This window comes from Chaetura pelagica, unplaced genomic scaffold (genome assembly GCF_000747805.2).
Source record: "Chaetura pelagica isolate M959 unplaced genomic scaffold, ChaPel_1.0 scaffold414, whole genome shotgun sequence".
Lineage (NCBI taxonomy): Eukaryota > Metazoa > Chordata > Aves > Apodiformes > Apodidae > Chaetura > Chaetura pelagica.
This window is the reverse complement of record NW_009952976.1, coordinates 94,986-108,756: the sequence shown is the minus strand read 5'-3', so window position 1 is coordinate 108,756 and position 13,771 is coordinate 94,986. Positions and strand designations below refer to the sequence as shown.

The 13,771-nt window shown below is 39.5% G+C and overlaps 1 protein-coding gene across 2 annotated transcripts in view; it reads right to left on the bottom strand.

The window, feature by feature from the left end:
* The window catches only part of TNRC6B (trinucleotide repeat containing 6B), a 116,650-nt gene that overhangs the window by 23,253 nt on the left and 79,626 nt on the right, over window positions 1-13,771 (bottom strand). The window contains exons 7-11 of one of the 2 annotated variants that reach the window (XM_009996342.1): window positions 7,923-10,253; window positions 6,465-6,623; window positions 3,046-3,224; window positions 1,790-1,864; window positions 485-530 (exon numbers count right to left, since the gene is read on the bottom strand). In XM_009996342.1, the coding sequence (XP_009994644.1) occupies window positions 485-530; window positions 1,790-1,864; window positions 3,046-3,224; window positions 6,465-6,623; window positions 7,923-10,253 (2,790 nt within the window). The remainder of the gene's footprint in view (window positions 1-484; window positions 531-1,789; window positions 1,865-3,045; window positions 3,225-6,464; window positions 6,624-7,922; window positions 10,254-13,771) is intronic. The other variant, XM_009996343.1, reaches the window with a different exon arrangement.

Sequence of the window (13,771 nt, the reverse complement as noted above, 5' to 3'; positions counted from 1 at the left end):
TCAAGTGTGAAAACTCCAGTACTACTGAACAGTACCTTGTAATAGCCTGAGGCAAGCAAATGAAGAAATCAGTGTTAGAAGATAGTCTTTTTCCTCACATCACCTCCATGGAGCTGTGGTAACTGGGATGTCCAATTACCAAGACCTAAAACAGTCGTCCTCTTTCATGAGATGAAAAAGGATCCTTCTCTTTCTTGAAACAAAGAGTACAAACTAAATGATCAAAACAGTCTTACAGGATGCCCCTTTTCACAAGTTAAAGCTCTGCTTTGTACAGGTATATATCCCAATCTCACATAGCAGCATCAGCTGTGTAACTATTCAAAGCCTACAGCCAAGGTATCAGATGCTGTAACTCTCTCCTCCTATTATGAGGAGTGCTAAAATTAAGGATCAAACCTTTCCAGAGTACTGCATGTCATCAACATAAAAATACTACACATGATCTCATATTTCAAATGCATTTAAATTAAATTATACGCACCTACAGACAAGTCCATCTTACTGCCTGGAATGTCCTCAGTTTGATTCTGGGGGAAAAAAAACAAAAATCAGTTCTGACTTATGTGAAATGCTGAGGAATGTTTCAGAAAGCAGCCTTAGATGGTTAAAGTGGCATGAAGGAAGGACATGCTTGTGCCAACAGAAGGTTTTTTTAAACTAACATCAAATACAAGGATTCTTGACAATACTCTCGATGCACCTCACCACGACTCCCTAATGCTGTGTCTGGCAAGTTTACCAATATGAAACCAGACACGTGAACACATGTGACAGAGAAAGACAGACAGCTGCTCTGTGAAGTGTATCTCTGTCCCCATGTTCCAGTGGTCAAGAGATGAAACCCTGAAAATAGTGGCCAAAATGACATGTCATCCTCATGACTTGTCATCAAATCTTGAAATGTGCTGCCAAGTTATTCTTTAGTTGGCAGTCTGGGACGGGGTGTTCCCACAGCTTTCAGAAGCTTCTGTGGTGAAGCAGACTGAATTTGGGCTTGGGAGCCAAGAGACATTACAAACTAATCCGAGCATGTCAGTGGCAGTTTGTGCAGTTCTAGGCTTCTCACAGAACGTCTGCATTATTATATTTTGATAGCCTCCATTACATACTATTCCTGCTTCACAGGACAACAGCACAATATTCTGTAAAATGTTTTACAAATTACCACTGTCGTAAGTTTCTTAAAAAATGTTTATACATAACTATTTTTAAGGTACTTCCCAGCAGATCTGCCTTTCTCCTCATGATGTGCCATTTATTAATTTTACCAATCAATCCTTAAGATCTGACTAATAATGAGCCCTTTTTGTTTTAAAAAGAGCCAGCTGCACAGTATTTAAAATACAAATCCTCAACATAGAAACAGGGATGTATATATCATTTTCTGACTGGTGGCTGAGATTCAGAATTAATAGCTTTGGACTAATCACAGACATCTAAGCATACAGTCAGGAGCCAGGCCTCTACCTTGAGTGGTCTATACAGTATGTTATTAAAAGTACCCCCCACCACCCAAAATCCAAATCCTATTATTTGCAAGGAAATTGCAATCTCAGAACAGCAGCTGACAAATTAACTTTGAAGGGTCAAAGTAGATCTTGAATTTTTCTGAGAAGCCATTTTGACTAGCAAGGAAGTGCTGAATATCCAGCTATTACAGGTATTATAACCAGGATGTCAGCAAAGCAAATGTAGATAAATAAGCAGTTACATACTGTGAAACAGCTTATTAAAAATCAATAAGCATTAAATCAAGTTGGATTTTATATTTAAAAAAATTACTTACTAGCAAGCCCATATTTGAAAACTGTTTGGATAAAGGATTCATCCATGAATCACTATTCCCTCCTTTTAATGAGCACTGAAGAGAAAAAAAGAATCTTTAAGCAACATCTTGATTTATTATATTCTGTTTTATACTTGAGATGTAGAAGACTTGAATAAAAAATCCTAGTATCAGAGCAATTATTTCCTGGACAACCTCACTTCAAGTTTATACATGGTTGGAAACGTTTACCAAAGACTTCCCTCTTCTCTCTCATAAAATTGTTCCTTGTTAGGTATACACAGATGAATACTTATTGTGTAAAATGTTTATCACACCTTCAGTTTCATTCTGGAATCTGGAAAGCTTTGTGAGTGGTTTGGTTTGTTTTTTTTTTCCTGTTACAATTTAATATATTCTTTACCCCACCAAATACAGCAGTAGATTTCTTCCTTGGTTTTCTTCCCTTTAGTATGGATTCTCTTACATGGCTCCCAATTTGTCCTTACTGTATTTCACTGGTGATCAAAAGTGAATGCAGTTCAACATAAAAGATATTAACAAATTTTTTTTGGACAATTGCTTTGGTGGTTAAAACAAAACAAAAGTGAGAAAAAAGTTAATGAGAACAATTTTTGCAAAACGGGAATTGTAAAACCCTGTATCATGTCACAACAGTATTTCCATGTCCTTGTAAGCTGCTCTGCACCTGCAGTTGAGTTTGCCCTACCTAGACAAGCATAGTCCTGCTAATACTAATACAGTACCAAGTGTTAGTGTACTAGAGAACTTCTAACACAAACAAACCTCAGAAAGCAACTCACTCAGAACTACAGCCAAGCTCCTACTCCTGTTTGAGGTCAAGGGCTTGCAACAACCAACACAATTCAGACCTACATCCAACAGTCAGTAGAAATAAGAAGTACATTTGCCAAAGGGACTGTGGAATCTGAATTTCAGCAGGCTATGCAAGAACAGCAGCAGTCTAACACAGAAAGATGTGTCAACATAAGACTAATAGCCTTGGGATACTTATTGCTCAGTTTCATTTAGTAATGGCTTTGCAGCCTACATACCAAAAGAATTTGACACCTACTCGCAGATTTATTAGTCACAACAGGTGTAATACATTAAAACAAATCCAGAAACCTTACATTTTTTACACTGCTGTAACAGACACCGTCCTAGCTGAAAGTAAGAACTATTATAATATTCCAACATATCAGTCATACTGCTTTCAGACAACACAGTAGTTACGAATCATTGAAGCATTTTACCTTCATTTGTGTTTTCTTTCCTCCCTGCCCCCAGCTTGTTGAGTTGTGGGAGGAACTGCTTCCCTGAGAGCCTGCTGTGTTCCAGACTCCTCCCTCCTCCTCCTCTTCCCAGCTGGAATGACGAGTTCCTGTCACTGGCCCATCATTCTCTCCCCAGCCATCTTGCATAGATTTAGAACCTTTAGAAAAAGAAAAAAAAGCTCAAAAGCAGCCTACAATACTATGCAGCTGGTGATTTGACACTGCAAGATTAGCTGAGATCATCAGAACTCCAAAGGAGGGGGTTGTGGGGGGAAAATGTCTTCACTCTAACAACTGTAAAATACTTGTGCATGAATTCCAAAACCCATGAGATTCGGTGGCATGTTTGCATGTCATGTTTTGCAACTATTTTTAAGCAATGTCAAACCCTTAAATATGTAACGATGGGGAACATTTCTCTTACACAGACACAGCCGTGTCCGAATTTCTTTAAAAGGCAACTTGCTACTTTTCAGTGTAAAAGAAAGACTTCAAGAACAGATAAAAACCAAGTGTGCTGAGGATTCTGGTTCAGGTGGTTTATCAATTATTTCCTTTCTTCCTTCAAAACCATAACATTTTCCTTGTACTAAATTCTTTAACAAAATTACAGAATCCAAGAACTTGAAGAAGTAACAACTACGCAGAATCTAAAGGAGAGGACCTGACATTGTTTTCTGGTATATGTAACACCAAACATAGTTTAATGTGAAAAAAACACTCCCTATTTGAATTTCTGTTCTTAACAATGTGACTAAGAAGAGTTACTAGCAGAGTTGTCTGTGTAGAGATGCTGTTACTGGAAACCTAAAACCATTTCCTCACAGCATTTCACACTAAGGATTTCCACCGTTGGCTTCTTTTATTGCCGTTACTCTCTAGCACCAGCTGTCAGGCAACATAAGAATACTAAGCTATATTGACAAATCAACAAGAACCCAAATCCTCATCTTGTTCTTTGTCCAACTGTTTTCCTGTCTGCTGTAACTCTTCATTCTGTATAATTCTTCTCCAAACATTTATTTCCTTTTAAGCAGAGTTTCCATCACCATCACCTTTCTCGTAACTAATTCTTCAACTGCCTGGCACTTGAGTGGGGATATCGGGGATAAGAATATTAACACATGTGGCAGAAAATCTTAATATAAAGACTAAGAATTACTATTAAGTCTACCAAGGATAACTCTTCCTTGAGTTTCAGAGCTACCTTAAAATCCATCATAAACAACAACTCAAGATACTTCACAGGAAATGTAACTTTTTGAAGTATATTCATTTGTGAATTTGTGCTGCTTAGAAAACATTCTGGTCCAACTGCAAAAATCTACCTCTTGACACTAACCACGATACTTACATAGAAAAGTCTACATTTAAGGATTGTGACTGCAGAGTCAAGAACTTAATCTGGAAATGTCATACATGGAGTAGTCCTTGCAGCTTTAATTTATTTCCGTCCACAGTGTTTAAATATAGTACTATGATCCTGGTTTTAGCTACAACACCATAGATTCTTTTTCTGCATTGATAGCTCTAAGGTCCCAGATTCTTGAACATAAATCTGGACAGTGGTGTAAAGATGACTTGTCTGTAGGATTCTTGCTTAATTTTCTGCTTTTGTTGAGTAAGGAGGCACAAATAATTACAGTAGGCAAAGGAAACTGTCACGATAATATTACAGAAAACTGATTTTACTCCTACTTCTGTCACAGAATTGCTACGCGATGCTGGTAAATACTTTTGTTTTTTTTTTAAACAGGTGGGTAATGATCTATGCTTCCTTTCTTTGGCTCTAAACTACTGTTTTCTTTTCCACTCATCACTAGTCTCTGTTACCTGTCCTTTCCCTCAAACATAAATTAGGCCTTTGCAGGCTCTTTTTCTCAAGTTTCTTCTTCTGACTTACCCAAGCATATTTCCCAAAAATATTTCCCCTTATCCCATTGAATAATGTAGCTTTTTCTTCACTCCTTCAGTGCCAACAAGCAAGGAGTTGAGAGACCAGTCACAGAATGCAGCAGCATTAACATCTCAGCTTTTAACACTGGTGACCTACTACACCTCAACCTGAAACAGTGGGAACACTCCCTCTATTTTGCTCCTCTAGCTCCTCTAGAGCTGGGGATAGGGTACTTACAAAATAGCATATATACACTGCAGGTCTTTGGTCATGTCACACATGCAGAGCAGTTAGGACAAGCAAGTGACCATGCAGTCTTTAAAGACTATCTTAAATATTAACAAAGCCACAGAATTTGCAATGGATCATTAACAATTCAGAGACTATTCTTTTGGTTGTGTTTATGTGGCTTTTTACAGATGAAAGAGAAGATACACCTAAAAAAAGTCTTGCATTCTGAAAAGTGCCAAGTTTGTGTGGCAGGGATGGGAAGCACTACAGCCATCCAGAAAAGGCTGCTATAGTGTTAACACTAAGGAAGCAATGCTTTTTTCCCAATGGGAGAATGACCTAACAGCATACAATCTGTGTAGAGTATTTCATTCCAAACAATTACATGTTGCCAAATCAACTAGTAACTGGAAACAGTTTTACAGTCGGTATCATCAGTCAAGTAATTGTCACATATTATCAGTATTTCCTACTGGAAACTTCATATCCAATTGTTATTGGCTTTGGCTATAACATTGCTATGTTTTAACAGCAAATGATTGCTTTTGATTGCTGCATTTTCCTTAAAACAACTGAAATAAAAATTCTACAAAGACCTTATATCAGTAAGAATAATTTCCACAGAAATAAAACTTGGAATACATAAAAATTTTAACTTCAATTTTTTTTTAAGATTCCAACATCCTCTCTGTCATGAAGAACACAGCTGTAGGCAGGTAACATCTAGAAAATAGTCATCCGTTTATGTTCGACCACAAAAGAGTTTTTTTAGAGTTGCAATTTTCCACACTCGTATAATAAGTAAATCCATTCAAAGGCAAGTTGCATTACCAAAGCACAGATTGCCATGTAATGGCCTACTCAGTTGAATTTGTCTGTACTGTGCATTCCTTTTTCTGATATGATCAGGAAAAGTGATTTATGATGTAACAAGTTTATATGCTAAGTAATAAGTGGGCAGTCAGAGAAGAAACTAAGTTTTGAGAAAAAAAAATTATTTCCTCACTCAGATGCTCTAATGTTTCAATACTTCCATAACTTGGAGCTGCCCATTTAATGGCTTAGTTAAGAAATTTTCATTACCTTAAAAGACAAAAGTTCCAGTCATTTGTAAGCACTTAATCACTCATTCATCAAAATCTTACAGGACATTCAACACTGCTTCCAAGTCTCAGATAACAATTCCTCCATGGGTGACCTGTATCAGAAGGCCAAACACTAATAATCTCCAGGACCACTGCAAAGAAATGGGTATCTGGCCTATACTCACTAGATTTCATGGCATTCGGGGCGTTGGAAGGTGCATTCCCCCAGCCTGTTGTCGATGCTCCTGTATCATCTACTTCACCCCACCCGGGACTGGTTTCATTTGGCTCACCCCAGGCAGACGTACCATTATCTGGAGCAGGCGGAGTGCTTTTGCTCCAGACTGCACAAAGGAGAAAGAGTTTTCAGTACAGACCACTTATACAAGAAATTATTTGCTGCAGTGCAGCACCATGTAATTAATCTACTGCTTCATGCTTTCTTTTGAGGCCTTCAGAGTCTCAGTACGTGAGTGCAACAGAATTGACAACTGTTCATATCAAACTTAGAGTGGGCACTGACCTCTAGGGATGAAAAGGAAGAGAATGCTATGATGAGCAATATTCTTCTCCCAGATTAAAAATGAACCCAACGCCTAATGCTGTCGTCCTATCTGGTGAACTTCTGTGACTAATTAAAAGCACCAGACTAATACAGGGTTTTCATATACTAAAGAAAGAATAAGGACATATTTGAAGTATGTATTAAAACAGAATAGTATTCTTTAAAGCATGTTTAGTCAGATGTTACAGAATAATGTCTTACTGTGTAATGTATTTCCAAAGCTTTGTAGCTTTTTCTTGTCCTTAATTCAAACAAGAAAAGTATTTTTCTAAGTATTATTCATCATACAGCAGAGCCAAATTGAGCTAAAAACCTGAATCACAGACTCACTTGGTTTCAAGTGTTAACTTGAGTGTTTCAGAGCAAGTTTTTAACATAAATAAGAAATATAAACCACAAAAAACGTTACTTAGTCTGGGGAAAAGGAGGCTCAGGGGAGGCCTTAACACTCTCTACATCTAAGTGGAGATTGCAGTGAAGTGGGGTCAGTCTCTTCTCCCAGGTAACAAGTGACAGGATGAGATGAAATGGCCTTAAGTTGTGCCAAGGGAAGTTTAGATTGAAGAAACTTCACTGAAAGGTTTATCAAACACTGGAAACAGGCTTCACAGGGAGGTCGTTGAATCACCATCCCTGGAGGTATTTAAAAGATATGGAGATGTGGTGCTTAGGGATGCAGTTTAGCACTGGACTTACTAAGATTCAGTTTAATGGTTGGCCTAGATGATTCTAAATGTTTTTTCCAACCTAAATGATCCAGCTAATCATTCTATGATCAAACAATTCAACCTGTTCTTCAGAGCTCAGACACAATATGCAGACTTGTCAGCTAACAAACATTTTATTTTGCTGGCAAGCTGGCTGGCATTCAAATCAGTAACTGAGGCACAACAAGCAGAGGACTTACTGATTAAAATTTTAAAGGCACTTTAAATACAGAATCAAATACCCAAATAAGAGATTTGGTTTTTTTATGGAATTAAACTATTAGGAATTAAGAGGCTAACTGAATATCTCTTATGCATTAAGGTTACATTCATATACAGGAGCTTGCTGAAGAAAAGAATGAGACCGGTACCTGATGCTTGTGATTTGCTAGTCATTGGAGTAGGCAGGCTCTGTTCCCGTGGGGCCTGTCCTCCTTGTGAGTTCTTGTCCCACAAGTTCACATTCTTGTAGTTATAACTGCTAGGATCTCCCCACGCTGAAGTGCCATCATCAATATCCATTTTTCGACTGATTGACTGTGGAGAAGGTTCTTCCCAGCCACTAGGCTCCTCCTCTTTGGGGGCAGCTGGCTGTGGTCCGCTGTTCCAGTTTGGGTTTGGAGGTCTCCCATTACTTGGAGTTTGGGGCGGTGGACCCCAGGAACCAGAAGTCTCCTGCTGTTGCTGCTGGTGTTGGTGCTGCTGCTGCTTGTTCCAGGAGTTAGGCTGTCGACCCGTCTCATTCCATGTTGAAGTTCTTTTACAATCATCCCAGCCACTCTTTGAAGCAGCGGTTGTATTTGCACCATTACCCCAAGTTCCAATCTCATTTTGCCCACCTTCACCCCAACCAGACACTGGCTTGTTTCCTGTACTTTCCCAGTTGCTGTTTTTTGTTTGGTCAACTTCCTCTCCCCAACCATTTTTTCCAGAAGACCATCCTTGATTAGGTTGCCTTCCACCCCACCCCTGATCCTTACTAGAGCTGTCATTCCAAGAGGAAGATGATTTTTCTTCTGGCCTTCCTCCTCCCCAGTTAGAAGAATTGGGGTTCTTATAGTCATTCCATCCTCCAGTATTTTTGGGGTCCTTCCACTCTGTTGGGGTTGAGAGCTCACCCCATCCAGACTTGATTTGATTGCTTTGGCTGGGTACATCGCCCCAACCCCCTGAGTTCTTTGTCTGTGTGGCAGAGCTCTCCCACCCCTCAGTTCCTTTATCAGGCTTCCCCTCGGGCCGTGGCATCTCTTCAATATCCCACACGGTATCTTGCTTAATTTGAGTTTGACCCCAGCCAGTGTTTGAAAGCACTCGGGGGTCCAAATCAGTCCTGCTCAGCAAAGTCTGCAAGACTGCCTGGCAATCAGGATGTGTAGGCCTGTATGATCGACGTCCAGAATTGTGACTGTCACTACTTCCTGCTTTGTGGTTGCTTCCAGTGCTTTGACCTCCAACCTCACTTCCTGCAGAGCTGGAAGATCTTCCCCAACAGGGAGCCTGGGAATTGCCTTGGTTTTCCGGAAGAGGGTGGCCTTTTTGATTGTCCCATGCTCCAGTGCTAGAATTTGGTTGGTTTGGACCACTCCATTCTCCAATCTTCAGTTCATCAGACCCAGACAGCTGTTTCCATTCTCCCTGAGAGACCCCAGATGTTAATTTGTTCCCTTCACCCCATTTGCTTTCATTTGAATGCTGAGGGCCAAAGGTCCAAGACCCACCACCCGTAGACCGGTTATTGTTATCCCAAGAATCACTTCTTGACCCATTAGGTTTTTGAACAGAAGCTCCTTTCCAGGAGTCCTCCCTATCCTTTCCATTGTTCCCATGGTTTCCAGAATTGCTCTGTCCAGAGACTATGTCAGTTCCAGAAGACCCCCTAGCTGTACCCCAAGATCCAACACTCCCAGTCTTTCGTTCTCCAGTGCTTTGTGAAGGGGTGTCAGTGCTCCTGGAAGGGTTCCCCAAGCCCATTTCAAAGGGCATTCCCTTATTCTCCATAGGGTTTGGTGAACTTAAGTTCAAGGAGTTAGTGTTTCCATTTTTTGGTCCATCAGTGTTATGAATTTGAGCCTGTTCTCTGCCAGAGACAAAGTTAACACCCGCATTTTCCATCTTTGACTGCTGTTCCCTAGAGGTCTGACCTACTGTGCTAATCTGTGCATTGGAGCTACCACTATCAGATTCCAAAGTTCCTTTCCTAGAATTGCCCTCTTGAACCAGTGCTGGCCAAGCAGATGGGTTGCTATTTGGGTTAAAGTTGCTGAAGCCAGAACCGGAACCGATTCTATCTTGTCCGCTCAAGTTCCTCCAATTACCTAGTCCATTGTTACTCTCGGCAGCAGTGTTGGAAGATTGAACAGCTTTAGCCTTGGGATCAGATTTCCAGGCCCCAAGATTACATTCGTTTCCAGCGCTTCCAGACTGGCACTGGCTTCCTTTTCCTTTGTTATTAGTGGTGCTTCCTGGCAGAGCATTCTTCTCCAAGCCAGGGTTCGAGGCACTGTTGTTATCGGTGGTGTTTTCGGAAGAAGACTCAGCATCTTTGCTGGCAATACAAGGCCACTCTTCCATGTCAGACCCGTCTACAATCACCTTGTCCCAGATGTGAGTTGGGTTGGCGTTGGTGCCGCTGTTGGAGGAGGCTCCAGGACCCCAAGTGGAATTTGCATAATTCGAAGCAGCAGCACCTCCAATTGCTGAATCTAAGAAAAAAAACAAACCACACCCAAAAAAAGTCAATAATCAAAACTATTTACAAGCACTGAACATAACATTTTTGACACTACTGATCACGGATTTCATTAATAAGAACTCTTCCCTCAAGCGTGTAACAAAGTTGCTTTGGAAGAACATCAGACTGGAAATTGAAAATAATTATTAAAAATTTATTTCAACAAACTCTCCACCAGCATTCTGTAGGGATTTAAATTCAGTGTTGACTCACTTCTGCCAACATCCCAGCTCTAAGTTCAACATTATAATTATAGCCCAGTTAACAAACCTGCATGGTCATTACTGATACTGGCTGTAGACTTTTCAAATACACATTTAAAATAATACTATTTATATAGAACAAGAATGTGTATTTGCAGACATTCATATGCATGTGTGTGAACATGTAGTCTGTTGGTCTGAGGGCCAGCTGTTGGTCTGCTGCTCAACTGACTCAAAGTAACTACAATTTACTACATTTCAAAAGATAAAAGATTGAAGACAAAAAGTATCTATTGCATACATAAAATTGAACAAGTCTATCCTTCAGCTTAAAATATCTTTTTCAAGTTGCTTTTGGTACCAGGAGTTTCTTTCAGCTCTTTGCAAGACAATGTTATTTCCAAAAGTTACTGTAAATTGGAAGAGTTTAAACCTATGAAAATTACAATTTGTATGTAGCAATGTATTCAAGCTGTATCCAGTATGTAATTGCCCCATATTTGTGTCACTGCTATATTTATGTTGGAAACCAGTTTGTGGTTTTGCTAGCAGCTAAGCTGATCTCTCTGCCACTGGATGAAGGCTAGTAAAAGATCTCACTTCTCTCTCTCACCAGCTCTATGTACAAGTTCCAGCTCTCATTTGTGACAGTTCTGATGGCAGCTAAACCCTTTAACTAAGTCAACAGAATTCACTAACTGAACACAAAACTATCCACTTTCTGATGGGTTGTTTTTTTGCTGGCTTAGCACATTATACAGGGTAACATGAAAGCTCAGTGAGCTTTGGAATCACTATAAGGAAACCAGCAGGATGAACAAACAGCACTGAATAGGGCTCCCTTCATCTGCGGTAAGCTAATATGATGTCCTATGTGGTATGACTTCACATGGACATGATATTTGCATATAGTTTTAAAGAAGAGAAATTAACACAGTGCTACAATGGAGGAAGCCTGTGTCAGTGCTGGCAGTGTGACATGTGCATATATGCAGATATTATCATCATTAATCTAAAATGTCAGCCAAGATTCCCTTGCCATTTACATAATTACCTCTGAACCTCTAAATAATTTAAGTCCATTAGTACTTCAGTGTTGTTTCTGTATATAGGGTTCCACTTATTTTTCTATGTATTTTTAAGGGACCCTAAATTGTCCTCTCTACAAATTTCCAGTGAAGAAGACTAAATACTCTCCCTTCTCAAAAAACATGTACCAAACTCTGATCTTATTCAGTTATCCCGCACAACCAGTTCAACTTATTTTGCAGAGCATAAATTTCATAGTCATATCTGCATCAGTATTCACACCTGAATACATATTGTTACTACTGGCTCATGTGAGAACCTCCATGAAAATGAGGCATAAAGACCTTAAGAAAGTAAATTCTGCTCCCCTCCTCAAGTTCCTATGTTATATACTCAAAAGTGAAGACCACAGTTTCACACTGCTAATAATTTTTTTAATAAAGATGAACTGATGAGCTTTCAGTTCATTAGCTTAACCATTGAATATCCACCGAATGCCTTCCAGATTCCCCTTCATTGAGGTCCTCAAGTAAAGATCCTGACTTCACAGCAAGGTTAAGACTCTCTTGGGAGCTTTGAATACTTTTGTCTTCATTTGTTAAACACTAGCCTCCAAGGTCCGAAAGACCAAGCAGTTCCCATGCATATTCTGTTCCTTCTATTGCCTTAATCTCAACAGCAAACTTAACAACATCAAGGAAGAATGACTCTTCACTGATATTTTTACCTGGCTACCTTTTCAGTACACTGAGTAATCCTTTCACCCCATCCCCTTTTCCCAATTTAAAAACTTTGATTAGACCGATCACAGGAACAGCTTAAGGAGGACAGCCAAAGACAAATTCAAAAGACAGTGAGGTTGCTGTCTTTTGAGCTTAGCCATGATTCAGCAAATGAATGACACACAGGCAGCTGTGCACTTAGCAACATCTTCACATAGGTGATTTTTAACAGAACATTTAATTTCTATGAAAACATTCTAAAAGTATAAGATTGGGATGTTTGCTAACATTAGTGCATTAGAACACAATTTAATGGACTGTTTTATAAAACCAACCTTGCTTTTCTATATTTAGAATGATAGAATTGCTTTGGTTGGTAAAGATCCTTAAGATTGTCCAGGAAACCATTAACCTGACTCTTTAACCAGTCTGGTGCTAAACCATGTCCCTGAGCACCACATCTACATGTCTTTAAGTAACTCCAGGGATGGCGATTCAACCACCTCCCTGGGCAGCCTGTTCCAGTGTTTGACAACCCTCTCAATGAAGAAATTTTTTCCCATATCCAATCTAAACCTCCCTTGGCACAACTTGAGGCCATTTTCCCTCATCTTGTCACTTGTTACCTGGGAGAAGAGACTGACCCCACCTCATTACAATCTCCTTTCAGATGTTTGTAGGAGACTGGTAAGGTCTCCCCTCCATAGCTTCATTTTCTCCAGACTAAACAACCCAGGTCCCTCAGATGCTCCTCATAAAACTGTATGATGCTGTAGATATCTTTAACAGCTTTGTTGCCCTTCTTCACACTCGCTCCAGCACCTGATGTCTTTCATTTGAGAGCAGAAATAAAATTTTGACAATGTATAGCTTAGTCTTAAGACAAAGGGTAAGGTCTCTTGGTTCTTAGATTCCTCCTTAATAACAAACATGCTGCACATAAACAGGTTTCTGATCTGACCAAAATAAAAAAAGTTACTAGCAAATGAGTACTTCTAAGGATGAAAGTATAGAACTGAAATAAGTGAAAGTACTCAAATGGAGTTCTGAAATGAAGATGCAGTTTTGCTGAGAGATGGTGGTATTGTAACTATTGAAAAACTCTCACCAATAAAATTTAAGCTTTGTTTTCCAAAGTTGTCTGGATCATCCTGAATATCACTGGTATTGGAAGTTATTTACACCACTCTCCACCCCAGCCCCCTGTACTGTTACAAGACAATAGTAAAATTGGTGTCATCTTTCAGGGAGCTAGAGTTGTGCTATTTTACAGAAGCATCTCAATTCTGGTGGAAAACAATCCATGTAAAGGATTACATATTGACTTTTTTGTTATTAAAGCCTCATGGACATGATCTATAGCTATCTGGCAAATATAACTATGTGAAGGGAGTAGATAAGCTACATTATTTTCCCCTTTGGGAACTTGCTTTTATTTCCATGTGGGATAAATTAATTGCCTTAGTGCACAAGTGCCTGATAGAACTAGGCCCAATCTGAAAACCAACTTGTAAATAGCCAGGACCTCAGCAGGA